The sequence below is a fragment of the Pituophis catenifer genome, unplaced genomic scaffold, assembly GCF_029215685.1.
Source record: "Pituophis catenifer annectens isolate HBS135680 unplaced genomic scaffold, rPitCat1.0.hap2 SCAF_2, whole genome shotgun sequence".
Taxonomy (NCBI): Eukaryota; Metazoa; Chordata; class Lepidosauria; order Squamata; family Colubridae; genus Pituophis; species Pituophis catenifer.
In genome coordinates this window covers 269,787,528-269,807,255 of record NW_027256882.1, presented here as the reverse complement: position 1 = coordinate 269,807,255, position 19,728 = coordinate 269,787,528, and the positions used below count along the sequence as shown (strand labels likewise).

The 19,728-nt window shown below is 38.9% G+C and overlaps 1 protein-coding gene across 1 annotated transcript in view; it reads right to left on the bottom strand.

Annotated features, from left to right (window-relative positions):
• The window catches only part of LOC139311456 (chondroitin sulfate proteoglycan 4-like), a 43,628-nt gene extending 34,700 nt beyond the window's left edge, over positions 1 to 8,928 (bottom strand). The window contains exons 1-2 of the mRNA XM_070935890.1: positions 8,853 to 8,928; positions 1,032 to 1,195 (exon numbers count right to left, since the gene is read on the bottom strand). Of these exons, the coding sequence (XP_070791991.1) occupies positions 1,032 to 1,195; positions 8,853 to 8,928 (240 nt within the window). The remainder of the gene's footprint in view (positions 1 to 1,031; positions 1,196 to 8,852) is intronic.
• Positions 8,929 to 19,728: the final 10,800 nt, after the last annotated feature.

The window sequence follows — 19,728 nt, the reverse complement described above, 5'->3', positions numbered from 1 at the left end:
TTGCTTCCAGATTTGTTTCGTCTGATCATATTCCATCTTAAGACCTGAAGAGGGAGAGTAGCCTAGATTTAAAAAATTAGATTCAACAGCCTTGATCCATGTGGATTGAAAATTATCCTGAAGAAATAACAGTGCTAGTTCTTGAAGACAGAATTTAAGCTTTAATCAAAAATTTATAAGAAGCTAGACACAATCTTGACTCAACTTCTATAATACCTGTCTCCAGGCCTAGATATGTGTTTGAGACACAGCAAGATAGGAGGGCTGCTCTAATGAATTAGATTGTACCCTCTCCAAGTGAAACAAGAAACTGGGGAGTCAACCAGAATCCAATAGAAATGCTGGACTAAGAGCTGAGGTGGTGCAGTGGTTAGAATGCAGTACTGCAGGCTACTTCTGCTGACTGCCAGCTGCCTGTAATATGGCAGTTCGAATTTCACCAGGCTCAAGGTTGTCTCAGCCTTCCATCCTTCTGAGGTCGGTATAATGAGGACCCAGATTGTTGGGGGTAATATGTTGACTCTGTAAACTGCTTAGAGAGGACTGTAAAGCACAATGAAGCAGTATATTAGTCTAAGTCCTATTGCTATTGTTAACAGCTTAGTCTGAAAGAACTTAACCACAGCTTGTACATAATACCCTCTCTTAAATCCAAAAATTTGAAGATAGCATTGGTAGATCTTAGTGGAATGCATGATTAGTCTTAAATACATAAAGTCATTTGTTCTATTCTATGGCCATTAATGGTCCATAAATGAAGCTTCGGAGCTTTTTTGGCAAAAGCCATAATCTTGGTTTTCTGATGATCATTGTTTCAGTATTGGACCAAAATTCTCAGAGCTCTTTTAAGGCCTATTAGTCTTCTGAAAAGAACTACAAGGTCATCTGCACATAGCAGCAGGGCAATGCTGTGGGGATAACATAAACCAAATGAGGCTTGCATGAACTATAAATATATTTAGCTGTTAAAAAGAGGGTGGGAGCAGGATCAGATCTAGCATAAATTACCTATGCAAATTTTATAATCTTACCTGTATATTTCCAGAATTTAATTCCACCAAAAAATAATCTTCCTTTCCAGGAGCAAGAAAAAGCAATCCATCAGGTCTACTTGTCTGAAAACGTAATTTCAGTGATATTTCAGACAGTGTTTCAGCAACCTTTAATTGTATGTAGCTTTCACCATAAAATGATGCTAAAAAGCAAAGTAAGTTATTGTAACTTCATGATACAAATAGTTTATCAAAATTACATAAATAAAGTATTTGGTCACAGTTCTTGCTCTTGAGTAGGAAGCAGTTGTGGCCAGGAATACATAGCTTTATCTGGTGTACCAGTTACAACATTTCTTAGATCAAGAGTTCTTTCAGACAGGCACTTATGCCATAATCATCTTGTGGTTCAACTACTACAACATAGTATGCATGGGGCTGCCCTTGAAGACAACTCGGAAGCTTCAACTGATCCAGAATGGAGCAGTGAGCGCAGTGACAGGTATTCCTCAATATGTCTATGCAACACCCCTGTTTTGTAAGCTGGGTTGCCACTTTGCTTCTGGGTGTGATTCAAAATGCTGGTTAAGATCTATAAAACCCTGAATAGCCCCCATAAGCACGGCTTCTCTGTCACAGTGCCTGCCTTCTGGAATGAGGTTCCTCCCGAGATCTGGCCGATAGCATTCCAGAAACCTGAAAGACCTGGCTGTTTTCCCAGGCTTTAGGCTGGAGTGGTTGGAGCCACTATGTATGTTGCTGTTGGCCGGATTCGCCATCTTGCTCTATTGTTTTTTTATCTGGATTGCACATTGTTTGTTTTTATTCTGTGAGCTGCCCAGAGTCAATAGGAATCAGGCAGTGTTCGAGTCAAATAAATATTTCCCCTGCACATTTCATACTTAACTCATGACAATGTTTTTAAGCAGCCCAATTTACCACTCGTATGTGCGCCCACATCCCAAGTTTTAGTCCTATTCATGAGAAGGCAAACATATAAACTGGGCTAATAGGTTACAATGATGCCAGCCATAAGACCTAATTATGTTTTTCAGACCATCCATTGGTATGGAAGGCTGCTCTTATTCTCCTTTTAATTTCTTTTTAACAGACATCAGCCTGGTTATTGCAAATAAAAAATGAAACATATAATAGAGTTTTCTTGTACGGACATATATCATCAAGGGTTTTTGTTCAAATGATGAGGGCTGTCTTTTGTTCAGGAAATCCACAACATACGGCGAGATTGTTGCACCAAAACAATCTTGTGGAGCACTGCACTGCATTTTTTAAAGTGGGGGAGGGGATCACTTTAAAGCTTAAGGGATAAAGACAAAGCCTCAAAATGAGGTTCAAATCCTTGTGATTTTATGGAGATATTCATATAGCTTTCTTGGTGATGTTGAAGTGTCTTGCCTGGGATGCTATACTGACTTGCTTGTTTACCCTTCCCCCCCCCACTTAGTCTCCATCCAAATTCAACCCTGTTTAGGATTTGGGGGGGAGGGGGGTGTTGGAAACCAAAGATATCTAGCTGCTGCCAACTGGGTCACTTTAATACAGTATTAAAAATGGACACACCACCTAACTGCCCTCCCCCAACAAGACTTCATACATTTCCCCCTTTAGACTCTTTTAGCCTGATGAAAACATTTGTATTCATATGGTTCAACAAAGATTTTTTTAAAAGTATAGATCTAACTTCCATCACCCTAGAAGGATGCCTATCGCTTGCATTCTGAAATAAAATAATTCTCAACTTTTTTTCTGAACATGGAGCATCAGCTTCCATATTCTGTGAGACTGTAGAAAAGATTGACCAAGAAGTTGCGGAGTTCCGGTGGCGGTGACAATGTTGACAATGACGTTATGTATCTGAAGACTTATTTATGTTGATGCTTTATCTCGAAAAGGGAAGAGAAATGTACCAAAACAAGATTTAGGAATGAGAAAACTCTTTGAAGTGAAAGCAGAAATATGTTAAGAAAGAAAAAAAAAGTATGGATCTTGTTATAAGATTTGTAAAGTATATCTGTCTATATATGTAAAATAGAGGTCATAAACTAAACGTTTCACAATCTTTATATTGCCATTGCCCAATTGTGTTCCAGCACAAGTAAAGGTTTTATGCATATGGTTTTATAGGTTCTGAATGACATATATTTGATGATGCAATTTTCCCAAAATTCCAAGTGTCTGCTCTGGCTCAGAAGACATTGCTAATAACCCTTTTTGTACTAAGTGAACTTTTCTGAATCGGCCTCTTAAACCCTGCTAAATATAGAAGCTCTCTGATGCTCTGTTACAAAAGTTGTCAATAATGCTAAAAATGTAAAAATATAGATAAAGATTTGCAGAATTCAAATGCTTGCCAGTGCTTGGAAAACAATCAGACGAAGTGATTGAAGTATCACCAAGCTAAAGAATGAGAGCTTACAGATCTGGCTTCCAAATGCCTTTTCGTGGCCACTAAACTCTTGATAGTTTGCCAGGATTTTGATGACAGAAAAGAAAGAAAAAAAGAAAAAACACAATTGTTTTTGTTGGGAGAAGAGTGAAAACTCCAGCCCTAGTCATTTGTATGACATATGCCTTGCTTATTTTCTTTTACTACCACTGCAGCTTTTAGCTCCTCCAAAGCTGCTAATTGCAGCTCTTGATCACCAAAGTCACAATCTGTGTAACTGTGGCTGGCTGAATAAACCACAATCAGTTAGGTCCATAAACACACCAAGTTGTAAAGCTTGTTTTGGAAACCACATATTGGCTTGGTGGACATGTTAATTCAACTAGCATAACATGGAGCTGTTCATAACAGACCAGAAAAAAACCTTGGGCTCATAGAAGATAGCTTGGTGAAGGAAACTTAAATGTGAGCTAGCTGTGAAAATGAGGCATTCTCTATGTTAGGGATCAGTAGGGAATGAAACTGGAAACACCATCATTGCAAGGTCCTTACAAATAAATGGCTGTATTCACATCTGGACTACCATGCACATTTTTGTTGAGAACATTATTATAGAGCAAAGGAAAGTGCAACAAGGAAATGATCTTCAATACCTTCTCTATGAAAAAAGAATAGAGCATTTTGGCTTGGGAAAAATTGATGGAAGGGAAGCATGACTGAGATGTATAACGTTTAGCAACCATATGAAGTGACAATGACAATGAAAAAGTGACTTATCCTCACAGTTAAGTCCTTACGCTTAAAAATATTGTAGCATCCTCACCGTTAAGTGATCAAAATCCAGGTGCCTGGCAACCAGCAAAAATTTTGCAGTGTTCTGGGATCATCTTCAACTTTTTCAGCTGACTTCTGACAGCAAAGTCAATGGGAGAAGCTGGATTCGCTTAACGACCATGTGATTCACTTAATAACTGCAGTGATTTGCTTAACAACCATGGCAAGAAAGGTCATAAAATTGGCCACAACTCACTTAACTGCTTTGCTTAGTAACAGAACTTCTGGACTCTATTGTGGTCAGAATTGGAGGACTACCTGTATAACACATACATGAACTGGAAAAAGTAGACCAAGAGAAAATTTTCTTCTCTTTCTAACTACTAAAACTAGAGATCATCCACTGAAACAGATTGTAAGAATTTTAGAAATGTATTCTTCAGATCTAAGTACCCCGTGGCATTCATTTCAAGATGTGTGATGGTCACTAAGTTGGAATGTTTTAAAGAAGAGAAATTCATGGACAGCAGATCTCTCAAGGGCTATTAATGTTAAGCTACAATGCTACTGCCCAGTTAAGGGCAGCATATCTCTAAATACCAGTTGGAGAGAAATCCTTCCTTTTTTGTAAGTGCTCCAGAGGCAACTGGTTGAACCTGATAAGAAACAAATTACTGGATAAAGATGGATACAGGCCTGATCGAACTGAGGTCTTTTAGCCATTCACTCTCCAGCCCACTGTTTCTTAAGCTTGGTAACTTTAAGACAGGTGGACTTCAACTTCTAGAATTACCCAGCCAGCTTGTTGGCTAGCGAATTCTTGATGTTGAAGTCCACCCATCTTAAACTGGCCAAGGTTAAGTTGGCTGTGTTGATCAGTTTTCCTAGGACTGGCTCCTACATGCAACTCCACAGTGCTTTGCTTTTATTTGAACTCAGGAATTTTTAAGAAGCAGATCTGGAATGTGTTTGGGGAGGGGGGGAGGGAGAAGAGGCTGTCAACAGACATACTGTGAAAACATTTTCAGCATATTACAGGCCTGTAGTCATAAATCAGGCACAAGGAGAATAATCCAAATCCTATTAGAGTTAAGTGAAAAAAACAATTATTGATTTCCATGGTTCTGGTTTCTTTCCAGACTCTTCTGATGAAATATGATTTGAAAACACAAATGCAAAACATAAACACTAATTTGCATTCTGCAGTTCATCTTTTAAAATGGTAATAAATTTTCTATCCTCTGCAGGTCAATAATTTTGAGTTTAAAATGGTTTAATTTAGACTCTCAGTCAGAAATCTGTCTTTATAATGCAATTTTCTCTGAATGAAAAACTCAAGTGGCCAATAAACCAGTTCACATGCAGTAAAGTATCAAACCTTTCCACAGATCTAGCAACAATCCCGTACCCCCAAGTCTTGCATACATATCAATCAGGTTATTCTTTTTGCAGGTAAATAATGTTATGATCGTCAAACAAATCCACCCAGTTTTCACTATAGGCATAAATGACCAGGCTCATCTTTGGACACTTTATGCAGTGTCATAGCTCCCTAAAGAAGGCTCTCATGATGGAAAATGTGAAAGGAAAGAGAAGAATAAGACTACCAGCACCAAGCTGGATGGACTCAACCAAAGCACCCATGGATGCAACCTTTTGAAGATCTGAAAGACCAGGTTAGGAACAGATTGTCGTTGAAAAATTAACCAACAGTGTGGTTGTCATAAGAAACACAAAAATGGAATAAGAAATAGAAGCCAAAGAAATTAATGTTACCAGAAAAGAAAATATAGCTAAATCTAGCTGACATTAACATTATGCACTATACTTCTCCACTAGAGTTATTTGGATCTCGCACCCTGGACATAAACTGTTTCAACTCCTACCCTCAAAACGACCCTATAGAGCACTGCACACCAGAACAACTAGATACAAGAATAATTTTTTCCCAAACGCCATCACTCTGCTAAACAAATAATTCCCTCAACACTGTCAAACTACTTACTAAATCTGCATTACTATTTTTATTAATCTTCTCATCATTCCTATCACCCATCTCCTCCCACTTATGACTGTATGACTGTAACCTTGTTCTGGTATCCTTAAGATTTATATTGACTGTTTCCTAATAGGATTTGATTGCTTATTTGTTCCCTATGACTATCATTAAGTGTTGTACCTTATGATTCTTGACAAATGTATCTTGTCTTTTGTGTACACTGAGAGCGTATGCACCAAGACAAATTCCTTGTGTGTCCAATCAGACTTGGCCAATAAAGAATTCTATTCTATTCTATTCTATTCTATAGAACAGGAAAAATCTGTTTTGAAGCCAGCACTGGAACTCACTTTGGCCCTTAAAGGAGCTATGCCTTTGCCTGGGTTCATGTGACAATTGGGTGAGGTCAAAAAAATTACACATTTTGCAAAGTATTATATAGTGTTGCCCTGTTGAGCTCTCTTTTTAATGCTCTTTTAGCCTCTCCTGTAAATGAAGCATGTATTTGGAGTTAGCTTGCTTTGCAATTACCAAAATTCTCAGCAATTGGGATGGTAGTTTGGAACTGCTGGACTTTTATTTATTTGTAACATTTATATGGCTACCCATCTTAAAACAACTCTGGGTGCCTCCCCCCCAGCTATAAAACCAAGCCATAAAATATAAAACGCAACCCTGTGCTTCAGTTATCCCTTTGGGATGCTACAACCATACTACCTCAGCACCTGAGCTAAAAGCCAGATTTTAATAGCCTCTCAGAAGACTAAAAGGGTAGAGGCTTGCTGTATCATTAGGGATGGGTGTTCCATTAGGTAATGGCATCCATGGAAAGGCACATTTCCAATGTGCCAATAGACGGCAAGATTTCAAGGAAGGGAGCATGTTTGAACTGGTGGGACAGGCAGATACTCTCAGATTGAGGTTCCTCAGGGTGAGTTCCTGCAGATATCCTGGTGCCATCCCATATAAGGTTTTAAAGGGGGTGAAATGCTACCGGTTCGGACCAGTTCGGAGAACCAGTAGCGACAGCAGCGTGAGGCTCTGCCCACCTGCCCGGTCATCATTAGAAGGAATCTGGGAACCACTGTAATTCATGCAACAGAGGTGTAACATGGGCAAACCCAGGATCATCCAACACTGTATACACTGCTGCATTCTGGACCAATTTTAGCTTTCAAATGGTCTTCAAGAGCAGCATTATGCAAGGCACTTTGTAAGAATCCAAACAGGTGACTGAGGCATAAACTTAATCTTAAATGTCACACATCTTGAGTTGCCAAGGTGGGGAAACATAGTGCAACTGAGAAGATAGCATAATTGCCACCATTCCTCACAACTGGTTATGCTAATTGAAGCCATTGAAGCATTAAAGGCCAAGGTTTGTGGTTACTGGAAGATGACATAAAGGCTGACCTAAACCACAGTGTTTGTCTGGTTTTGTTCAGCATGTTATGTGGGTGCTGTCATTCTGATCCCCAAACAGTGATTTAGGCTCAGGAGGCTGCTTCACAGCACACATTTGCCCACAGTTAACTTATTCTGGCTTGCTCAGTCCAATTTCTTGGATTCCAACAAGCCATAAGCTAAGAATTCAGCATAGCTCACTAGAGTAAACAGGAGTTATTTTCAGGTTAAGTAGGTGCTGCAAAATGCTCTCTGGTGCTCGAGCCAATGCTCAAGAATGCATGCTCAGCACAACATGGAAGTAAAGAACGGTTGCTGGAATTGGGTATGTGTAGTTTAATGAAAAGAAGGACTAGGGGAGCCATGATAGCAGTGTTCCAATATCTCAGGGGCTGCCACAAAGAAGACAGAGTCAAGCTATTCTCCAAAGCACCTGAGGGTAGAACAAGAAGCAATGGGTGGAAGCTAGTCAAAGAAGCAACCTAGAACTAAGGAGAAATTTCCTGACAGTTAGAACAATTAATCCGTGGAACTATTTGCCTCCAGAAGTTGTGAATGGTCCAACGCTGGAAGTTAAGAAGATATTGGATAACCATTTGCCTGAAATGGTATAGGCCAGGGGTTCCTGCCTGAGCCATGGGGTTGGACTAGAAGACCTTCAAGATGATTAGATTAGATTAGATTAGATTAGATTAGATTAGATTAAACTTTGTCACTTTGAATGTACACTAATCAGCATACATTAAAATGAAATTTCCTTGCATACAGCTCTCAAAGGGTCACCACCTCCAATATACACTAAAAGGTTCCTTCCAACTCTCTTATTTTGTTCTGTTCTTCTCTACAGTCTACACAGATGTGCACTCATCTGGACAGTATAATTGAATGAGTTATGCTGACATTTGTCCAAAAGAACCAGTAGGGTTCACCCTCCCCTTTTAGATTTTGTTTGGCTGAGGAATGAATCCCCCCCCCCCACTTCTCCGGCCCCAATGACGGCTTTGTTTCTCCCTCTGCCCTCGCCCGGCCTGCCTTCGCCCCTTCCCTCTCCAAGCGCTGCCGCCGGCACACAGGTGGCGCCGCGGAATCCAGCCACTCACAGCCGCGCCTCAGGCGCCAACTCTGTCAGCCTGGCCCATCCTTTTGCAGAGGCAGCCGGCCCAGCAGGAAGAATCTCGGAGGAGAAGACGCTCGAGGACGTAGCCCGGGGCTCTTGCGCGTCCAGTCGCCGCGCGCTCGCTCACCTGTCCGCCCGCAGGCGCAAATCGAGCCCTACCTGCGAGCGTCTCTCGGCTCCTAGCGAGCATCAGAAGGAGCAGCAAGAAAGCTCTTGAAGACCAGCCGGGGGCCATGCCGTCTTCTCCGGGGGTCGGAGGGCGAGAGCCCCCGGCGGCCCAGACTAACAGAGGCCGCTTTCAGGGCCTGAATGGCGGGGCTCCGCCTGCCAACAACTGGCGCTCTCTTGCTGGCGCGCTTGCAGTTCGGGTCAGGTTACACCGAGGGGCGAGGAAGGGGGAGAGGCAGGCAGGAAGGGGGAGAGCTAGGAGGAGAGCAGGGCAGGCTCATAGTTGTCCTCTTTCTAGCTGTTGCAGTTGCCCGTCCGGAGAAGCCCTGGGCACTTTCTGAGGTGCTTCCAGTGGCCAGCTCCACCCGAGACGTCTGATCTGGCATCCACAAACACAGCAATATGTTATTGATCACACTTGACACAATTGCAGTCTGAGTCTTCCCCACGGGCACACCTTCCCATCTCTTCAAGCTCTGAAGAAGCTTCTTGAATGAGAAGCAAAACGTCTTCAAAGAAAAAACAGAAAGTCTAGTTGCCTCTTGAAAAAAAGCACCTTTGGGTAAACTAATGGTGGTTAAATTGAGGCGTACCCAGTGGTGAAATCTAATTTTTTTTACTACCGGTTCTGTGGGCGTGGTGTGGCTTGGTGGGCATGGCTTGGTGGGCGTGGCAGGGAAAATATACTGCAAAATCACCATTCCCTCCCCACCCCTGGGGGAAGGATATTGCAAAATCTCCATTCCCACCCCACTCTGGGGCCAGCCAGAGGTGGTATTTGCTGGTTTGAAGAACCTCCGAACTACTCAAAATTTCCACTACCGGTTCTCCAGAACCTGTCAGAACCTGCTGGATTTCACCCCTAGGAGTATCTTTACATTATTCAAGAGTACTTCAAATACTGGGACCTAGAATTTCTATTCCTTGGTTGGGATGGCTAGATACTTTGAGATATGAAGCCCAACATAGCTGGAAGGCATCTAGTGTAGTGTGCTGCTTTCTGTACACCTTCTGTTCTTTGAGAATATTATTTTGTATTAGGACATGTTTAATTGGTGACCACAGCTTGCACTTGGCAATGATTGGGCTAACTGGTGAATTCAGGAACTTAAAGGCCACAGCGCCCAGTCTAAAAAGTGTCCAGGTTGGGAAAACTGCTCAAGAATATAAGAGTAAGAAGTTTTATGGGAAAGAGAGATTGACACAAATTATTCTATTCCTGTTTCCTTCCAATGAGTTTCTTCTTATCAGTTCTTTCTGCAAATGGAAGGATATTTCTGGGCCACTTATGTCAGCATGCTTTGCCAGCTGAAACTTGTAATGAGGCTTTGTACTTAATTACGAAATGTGGAATTAGGTTGATAATGTGAAGAGTTCTATGGAAACATTTTTTTTTTATTGCAAAAGTTTTACAATTACATTTTCACCCCTTTTTTCACCCCCCCACCTCCCTCCCCAAACTTCCCATCCTCCCTAACCCTCCCTGACCCTCCCCCCCAGACTTCCCTATTACATACTCATAACTAATAACACTAATATATAAACCTGAACCCATCCCTCCCCCTATATAATTTTTCCTCTTTATCTCTTTACATTAAAATATTTCTAATACATTATTTTCAAATAAAAGCTATTTGATACTTTCTAGTTTGGTATTTGTTCTGAACATATTCTATCCACCTTTTCCATTCCCATTCATAAGTCTCTTGTGAACAATCTTTTAAATACGCTGAAATCTTCGCCATCTCTGCAAAACTAGCCATCTTCAAAGTCCATTCCTCGATAGTAGGCAAAGCTTCATTCTTCCAATATTTACCTATCAACAATCTTGCTGCTGTTATCATATACAATATTAGTTTTATTTCACCCCGTGTAAAACCCTTAACTATACCCAATAAAAACAATTGTGGAGAAAATTGAATTTTTTTCTTCAAAACATTCTGCATGACCCACCAAATTTTTATCCAAAAAGCCTTAACTTTCCTACAGGTCCACCAAACATGATAATACGTAGCATCCAAACATTCGCATCTCCAACATTTTGGCTGAACATTAGGGTACATACATGACAACTTTTTGGGATCTAAATGCCATCTATAAAACATTTTGTAGAAATTTTCCCTCAGGTTCTGGGACTGTGTAAATTTAACATTCTGAACCCAAATATTTTCCCATGTCTCCAACATCACTGGTTCTTCAAAATTTTGTGCCCACTTAATCATACAATCTTTAACTAATTCAGTTTCTGAATCCCTTTCTAGCAAAACATTATAAAGCCTTTTAATATGCATTGGACCTTTCTCTCTTATATGTCTAACCAATTCTTCCTCATGCAACATAATACCAGTTTTTTGGTCCTCTTTCCATCTCAATTGTAATTGATTATATTGTAACCAATTTAAATTAATTCCTTCATCCAACAGTGTCTGTAATGTCTTCAGCTGCCATCTGCCCGCATCTGTAAAAAGAACCTCTTTATATAAAAACCCCCTGAGTGACATTATATTTGTATTCCACATAGTATGACCAAGATCCAGCCATAACGGTATTTTATAATCCCATTTGAGTCGGTGCTTCTTCCAAACTCTCATCAAAGATTCTCTAAGTATATGACTTTTAAATACTTTATCTGCTTTGTCGTCATAAAATAAATAAACATGCCATCCAAATTCAAGATCAAAACTTTCTGCATTCAGTATTCCAGTCTTTTTACTTCCAAACCAATCACTTGTTAAAGTTAAAGCTGCTGCATCATAATATAACTGTAGGTTTGGGAGTTTAAGGCCTCCTCTTTCTGGAACATCTTGCATAATTTTCAGTTTCACTCTCGGCTTCTTCTCGTTCCAGACAAACTTATTCACACCAGACTGCCAAACTCTCAGTTGTTTATCACTTTTAAGCACCGGAATCATTTGAAACAAAAACAGAAATCTTGGCAAAATGTTCATCTTAACTGCTGCTATTCTTCCAAGTAAAGACAGTTGCAGCTTTTTCCAAGTCTCCATATCTTTCTGGACCTCTCGCCACAACACCTCATAATTATTTTGAAACAATTTCATATTTGATTCTGCAACCTGAACTCCAAGATATTTTACCTTAGGTACAATTTCAAAACCTGCCCTCCTTTCAAGCTCATGTTTACGATCTTGTGTCATATTTTTTACTATCATTTTAGTCTTTTTTGAATTCAATCTAAAGCCTGAAACTCTACCATAGTCTTGTATAATGTCGTTCATCAAGATTATTGATTCCATTGGTTGTGATAGGGTAACAACCAGATCATCTGCAAATGCCTTTATTCTGTAATCCTTTTGCCTTATCATTATGCCTTTCAAAATTTTAGAGTCCCGTATTGTGTTTAGCAAGACTTCCAATGTTAAAATAAATAAAAGTGGGGACAACGGACATCCCTGTCTTGTTCCTTTTTCAATTTTAAACTCTGTCGTCAAACTTCCATTAATAATAATCTGTGCCTTTTGCTCTTGATAAATTGCTGAGATCGCCTGTATAAATTGGTCCCCAAAGTCCATCTTTTTTAAAGTCTTTAGTAGAAAATTCCAATCCACTCTATCAAAGGCCTTCTCTGCATCCAAAAAAGCCAGCACTGCAGGAATCTGTTTATTCTTATCAAGATATTCCAATAAGTCTATTACTTGCCTTACATTGTCCTTCATATATCTGCCTTCAATAAATCCCGCTTGGTCCTCATGAATCACCTTTTGGATTACTGGCATCAACCTGTTGGCTAATACCTTCGCATAAATTTTATAGTCTGTGTTCAAAAGAGATATTGGTCTGTAATTCTCTGGTTTTTTAGGACCAACTTGTTCTTTTGGTATCAAAGATATATAAGCAGTTGTCCAAGATGGGGGTATTTTACCCCCTTGTTGAATGTTACAAAATAAATCTCTAAGTTGTCCCACCATTTCAGCTTGCAAAGTTTTATAATACACTGCAGTCAAACCATCCGTGCCAGGAGCTTTGGCTGTTTTTAACTGTTTAATTGCTGCTGTTATCTCCTCCTCTGTTATGGGATAGTTCATTCTTTCCTTTTGTTGATCAGTAATTTTTGTAACTCTCTTATCATTTAAATATTTTTCTATAAGTCCATTCTGCACCTCTTCTTTAGCATATAATTTAGTATAATAGTCCACAAAAGCTTCTTTAATTAATTTTTGTTGAAAGATTTCTTTCCCGCCAATATCAATACTATCAATAGTCCGTATACTTTGTTTTTTCCTCAATGTGTAAGCCAACCATCTGCCCGGTTTGTTAGCGTTGCAAAATGTATTATGCTTCGCATATTGTAGGCTTGTTGCAACTTGTTCCGCCATAAGCATTTGAAATTGGTCTTTCAGAAGTTTTATAGCACTTCGGATTCTTTCATCTGTTGGATTTTTAATAAGTAGCTGTTCTTTATTCTTTATTTCCATTTCCAACTCAATTCTTTTCTTTTGTCGGAACTGTTTATGTTTAGAGTTCATATAGATAAGTACCCCTCTCATATAAGCTTTACTTGCATCCCAAACAATTTCAATTGGAGTACCTTTATTCAAATTTATTTCAAAAAATTCTTTCAAATGCTTTTTAAGTTCTATTGTATTTTTTTCATATCTAAACAAGTTCTCATTTAATCTCCAAGAACGTCTCTCAACCTTATCCATCTCAATTTCTATCCATACAGGGCTATGGTCAGTCAAAGTTCTTGGAAAAATCTTTGTTCTTTTTGTCTTAACAAGTAGATCATTTGACAACAGGATAAAATCAATCCTAGAAAAAGATCTATGTCTATCAGAAAAAAAAGTATAATCCAATACGTTTGAATTATGTATTCTCCAAACATCTTTTAATTCCATATCTTCTTTCATATCAAAAAAAGTCTGTGGTAGTCTAATTCTAGACTTTGCCAAGCTCTTTTTATCTAGTTTAGAATCAATTACTCCATTCCAGTCTCCCATAATTAAAATAGATCTATAGTCCCATTGCAATATTTTAGTATGTAACATCTTATAAAAATAATCCTGTTGTTGGTTGGGAGCATAAATTCCAATCAGAAGAATTGGTCCATTTGCTGTAGACAATTCAATTGCTACAAACCTACCATCTTGATCTGCTTCTATAACTTTCGCTGTTAATTTTTTATTTACATAAATAACCACGCCATTCTTTTTCTGCGAAGTCGAAGATATAAAATGTGCTCCTAATTTTGAGTTTATCAAATATTTTTGATCTTGAGTAGTTATATGCGTTTCTTGTAAACATATTATATCATTATTAAATTGTTTCAAATATGTAAATAATTTCTTCCTTTTCTGTGCTGAATTCAACCCATTGACATTCCAAGATAGACACTTAAAGGTCATCAGCCTCTTTCTGGAGCGCGGAGCAATATCTTTGAAGTTCATCCGAAAGCTTCGATCTCGCTCCTCCCATAGCGCCACTCTCTTGTACGGTACTCTTACCTGCCTTCTTGTCTTGTCTTTCCTGTTGTTGTTGTTGCTGTTGTTTAAATAGCTTAGATTGAGCTCTAGTTATACGTTGATCTTTCACTTCAGCCAACTGAATCAAATCCAAAATTGGAGAAGAATCCAGCAAGGGCTCACTCAAAAAACCTCCTTCTGCACCTTGCACTGTTTCTAATTCCTGCTTAGACTGTTCTTTCAATTGCCTCTCTTCACTCTCCTTAATCTCCAAAACTGTAGATGTACGTGGAGATGGAGTTCTTTCCTTAAGTATAGTACTATAAAAATGTTGTGCCTTCTCCACGGTATTCAACCGATATCCTTCTCCCTTGTATCTAAAAATTATCCCAGCTGGTGCGTCCCACCGGAAGGGTATCTGTAAATTTTTCAATTCCTTAACAAGAAAACCAAATTCTTTTCTAGCTTTCAGCATTTTAGGAGGTAATTCTTTAAAAATTTCAAGTCGTGAACCCCCCACTTGTACAGAAGTGTGAAAAGATTTTTGCAGGATATGATTTCTAATTTCTCTATCAGTAAAATATATCACCACATCTCTAGGCAGTTGTCTTTGTCTGGCCACCCAAGAGTTCACTCTGTAAATTTTATCTATTTTATGAAATACCAAATCAGGATTAGCTTGTAAAATCTTAGCCAAGGCTTCAGAGCAAACTTGTCTCAAGTCCTGTCTCTCCTCCTCTCGAATTCCCCGAAGCCGTATAGCAAATTCCATCGCCCGAAATTGTATCATAACAATCTCATCTTCAATTCTCTGCATTTTATTGTCAACTTCATCAATTTTATAATCATTGTCTTTCATCTTAACCTTAACTTCTGATTTAAATTCTTCAACTTTAAAATCAACTTTCCCAATAAATTCTACCAGGCCAGACGCCACTTCAGATATTTTTTTGGTCACCTTTTTTTGATTCTGATTCACCATGTCTTTAACTTCATTAATTTCCTGCATAAATTCCTGATGTGATTTTTGAAGTTTATCATCTATCTCCTGTTGAGATTTTTGAAATTTATCATCCAAAGTTTTAGAAATAAATTCTTTTAAATCTCCCACATCAAATTCTTTTTTCTGAGTTTGTAACTGTTGAGCAGGGGGAGGTTGCGTTTCATGTTTATGTGTGGGGGATCCCCCCCCCTGATGCCTTCCCTTCCTGCTTCTTTGAAGCCATCCTGGCTCGTGATCTAGTTTTTCTAAAGAGGGAGGTTCCTTTTCCTTTCCCTCCTGCACAAAAACTTCTAAAAAAGTCCCCCAGATTTAATCAAATAAAGACTAAAATAAAGCAAAGTCCAGTATTAAAAAGGGAGAAATTGTTGTTTCTCTTATAACAAGCAAGGCAACTTTGTAACAACTTGGAAACTTTGTAACAAAACAAGATAACTTCACCAATCCACATTCACTGGCTCGTTAACTCTGAGGCTAGACGCCATGTTTTTTTTTTCTTTTCAAAGCACTTTCACTCACTCGGATTTCTCAAATTGAAAGTCAATAGAGTGCTAATACTTGCGTTTCCAAATTTCAGGATTCAGGTAATTTCGCTGTTTGTTAAAGCCGGTTCTTTCGCTTTAAGTTTCCTGCAGCCGGCTTGTTCTGCAAAAGCAGAATCGTCCCACGTCGCCCGGAGTTTCAGCAGGCTGGAAGGGAGCCACGCCTGTTCTCTCCCCAGAAACTTCCCTGGGGGGTTACAGGGGCTCAACCGGTGCCCTGCGGTCTCTCTTCTTCAATCCTTTAGGATTTAGAAGTTTTCGAGCCGCTTCTTCGTTTCGAAGCGGCTCTACAGGCGGCGGGGCTGGCGGAGCTTCAAAGAGCGCCGCCGACGCCGAAGACAAGGAAACCGGAAGTCCTATGGAAACATTTGTTGGTATAGTATCACATTTGTGTCTCAGGCTCCATCGTCAAAGACAGATTTCTAAGGCTTAATAAATAAATTGCACCTAGCCTTTCATTTTTAAGCATTTGATGTTCATGGCAATATGATGTTGAGAGTACAGATGACAAATGTTTCATGTATTTGCAACATAACTGAAATGTGACTGTAACATCCAAGAGATAGCATCTTATCATTTTTATGCAATTGTTAGGAAGACTTTCAAATAGAGTTCCACTTAAAATAATAATAATAATAATAATAATAACAACAGCAACAACTTTATTGTCATTGTACGTGTATACACAGTATATCCATACAATGAAAAAATACTCCCATTTTAAGAAATTTTAAGAAAAGGGTATAATCATTTTGCTATATGGTCTCTAAATTATATCTGAAAATCATATCATATCTTCTATTATTTCAGAGGATTTTTCAAGTCATACAGAGCAGATTTTGCAGAAACAGTGCAAAAACTGAACTATTTGGAGATTGTTTGAAATTTAATTTAATTGAAGTGAAATTTAATTAAAATTTTCCATTGGAAATCCCAGTGATAAAGTTAGGCTTTGGTTAAAGTCCCCAGGCTTCAAGAAAGCTCTTCGGAAAAGGCTTTTTTTAACTGCAAGTCAAGGTCAACTACCATTTTCCTCTTCCATAGCAAATTACTACTACAGATAGTCCTCAACTTATGACCACAATTGAGCCCAAAATTTATGTTGCTAAGTGAGAAATTTGTTAAGTGAGTTTTGCCCCATTTTATGACTTTCCTTGCCGCGTTTGTTAAGTGAATCACTGCAGTTGTTAAATTAGTAACACCGTTGTTAAGTGAATCTGGCTTTCCCATTGACTTTGCTCATCAGAAGGTTGCAAAAAGATGATCACATGACCCCAAGTCACTGCAACCGCCATAAATGTGAGCCCGTTGTCAAGCATCCAAATATAAATCACATGACCATGGGGATGCTGCAATGGTCATGAATGTGAAAAATGGTTATAAGTCATTTTTTTCAGTGCCGTCGCAACTTCGAATGGTCACTAAGCGAACGGTTGTAATTCGAGGACTACCTGTGATTAGTTTTCACAATTGCTATGCCACTTGCTACTCTTCTGAGTGTAAAAAATGGCCTTATTAATAGTTGCAGAAATCTTGATCTTTAGAACAACTTCACTATAATATATATTTTCCCCGTTGCATCTAGTATGTATGCATCTATATCAGTGTTTCTCAAGCTTGGAAGCTTGAAGATGGGTGGACTTCAACTCTCAGAATCCCCCAGCCAGCGCTGCTGGCTGGGGGATTCTGGGAGTTGAAGTCCACCCATCTTCAAGCTACCAAGGTTGAGAAACACTGATCTATATGGATCCAAAGATAAAATACATCCAACAAAGAGAGCAATATAACCACTGGAGGGCAATGTAAGGCTGAGGACAAAGAGGATATCAACTCTAAAAAGCAAAAATAGTATCTGTTAATTTTTTTTGATATTTTTATCTCTCCTTTATTATTTTTTTACAAATAACTTGAGGTGGCAAATATGCATAATACTCTTTCCTCCTCCTCTTTTCCCCATAACAACAACCCTGTTAGGTGGATTGGGCTGAGAGAAAGTGACTGGCCTAAGGTCACCCACCCTAATATGTTTTCATGCCTAAGGCAGGACCAAAGCACACGGTCTCTTAGTTTCTAGGCCATCACCTTCACCATTATATCAAACTGGCTCTATTTATTAAAACAAATCCAAATTAATATAATAATGTGCTCTTTTAAAACCTGCATGCATCCTTAACAGCATGCTTGCAATGATGAAATTTCAGTATACTTCATTGTTTATAAACATACAAACACTAATCGATGCAGTGTGTTCATCTTAATTTGCTGAAAGTGTATTAAGGAAGTCTATTTTTTAAAAAAGTAATTTTAACAGTGGTCAAATACACCAAACAATTAAAAAAAATACAAATGTTTAGTTAAAATATCTTATTACATTAAATATAAGCAATATTATACATGTATTAAATATAAAGAATATGTTACTGATCTCAATTCCTTAATCACATAATACATACCAGTGTTTCTCAACCTTGGCATCTTTAAGATGTAAACTTCAACTACCAGAATTCTCCAGCCGGTATGCTGGCTGGGAAATTCTGGGAGTTGACGTCCATACATCTTAAAGTTATCCAGGCCGTGAAATACTGAGATATACTAATCCATTACCATGTTATATCATTTATGTGAATGCTCCTGCATGCATGAAGCTCCAAAACATACTACAGGTAGTCCTCGACTTCCTTTAGTGACCATTCCAAGTTACAATGGCACTGAAAAAAGGGAGGTATGACTGTTTTTCACACTTATGACCGTGACCTTCAGGTGCCTTGGAAAATAGCTTGACCCCTTCCTCTCTGTGGCAGCCCCTCAAATATTGGAAGACTGCTATCATGTCTCCCCTGGTCCTCCTCTTCACTAGACTAGCCATGCCCAGTTCCTGTAACCATTCTTCATTTGTTTTAGTCTCCAGTCCCCTAATCATCCTGGTTGCTCTTCTCTGCACCTTTTCTAGAATCTCAACACCTTTTAATAATGTGACCAAAACTGGATGCAGTATTCTAGATGTGGTCTTACTAAGGCTTTATAACGTGGTATTAGTACCTCACTTGATCTTGATTGTATCCCTCTGTTAATGCATCTTAGGAATTTGCATTTGCTTTTTTGGCTGCCGCTGCACACTGCAATTACAAAGATATTAAACAAATTCCAAAAAGAAATGCAATCTATATATGTTGTAATATCTTTCATTTTAAATTTCCTTTTATTTTTATTTTGTTACTATTATTATGCCATTGAGGTCTTAATTATGCCAACTATCCACGCCAGGGGGCAGCAACTAACCAACTCTGGTGATCTTAAAGGGAAGCAGCTTTAGTCCTGATCAGAACTGGAAAAAAGGCCGGTAGGAAATCTCAAGAATAGTAGGCAAGACTGGGAAGTTGGGAAAACATTTCAGGAAAACGTTTTAGCAACATTTAGCAACAATTCCATGTTGCTATCAAGAAAACTGCATAGGCATGTCTACAATAAATCTGAAATGTTGCCTTTTCCAGTTTTATCCTACAGCTTTATCTCTCCATCTTCCCTCTTTCACTTATATATTCCAATCAGTAGGTTTCTGCATGAAGTTCTAGATGCTAGAAGCCACCTCTAAAGTCCAATATAAAGAACTAGTTTGGTCTAGTGGTCAAGACACCAAGCTAGAAACCAGGAGACAGGGAGTTCTAGTCCCACCTTAGGCATCAAAGCCAGCAGGTTGACTTTTTTTTTTTTTTTAATTTGATTTATATGCCGCCCTTCTCCGGAGACTCAGGGCGGCTTACAATGCGTTAAGCAATAGCCTTCATTCTTTTGTATATTTTATACAAAGTCAGCTTATTGCCCCCACAAACTGGGTCCTCATTTCACCTACCTTAGAAAGGATGGAAGGCTGAGTCAACCTTGAGCCTTGGAGAGATTCGAACCAG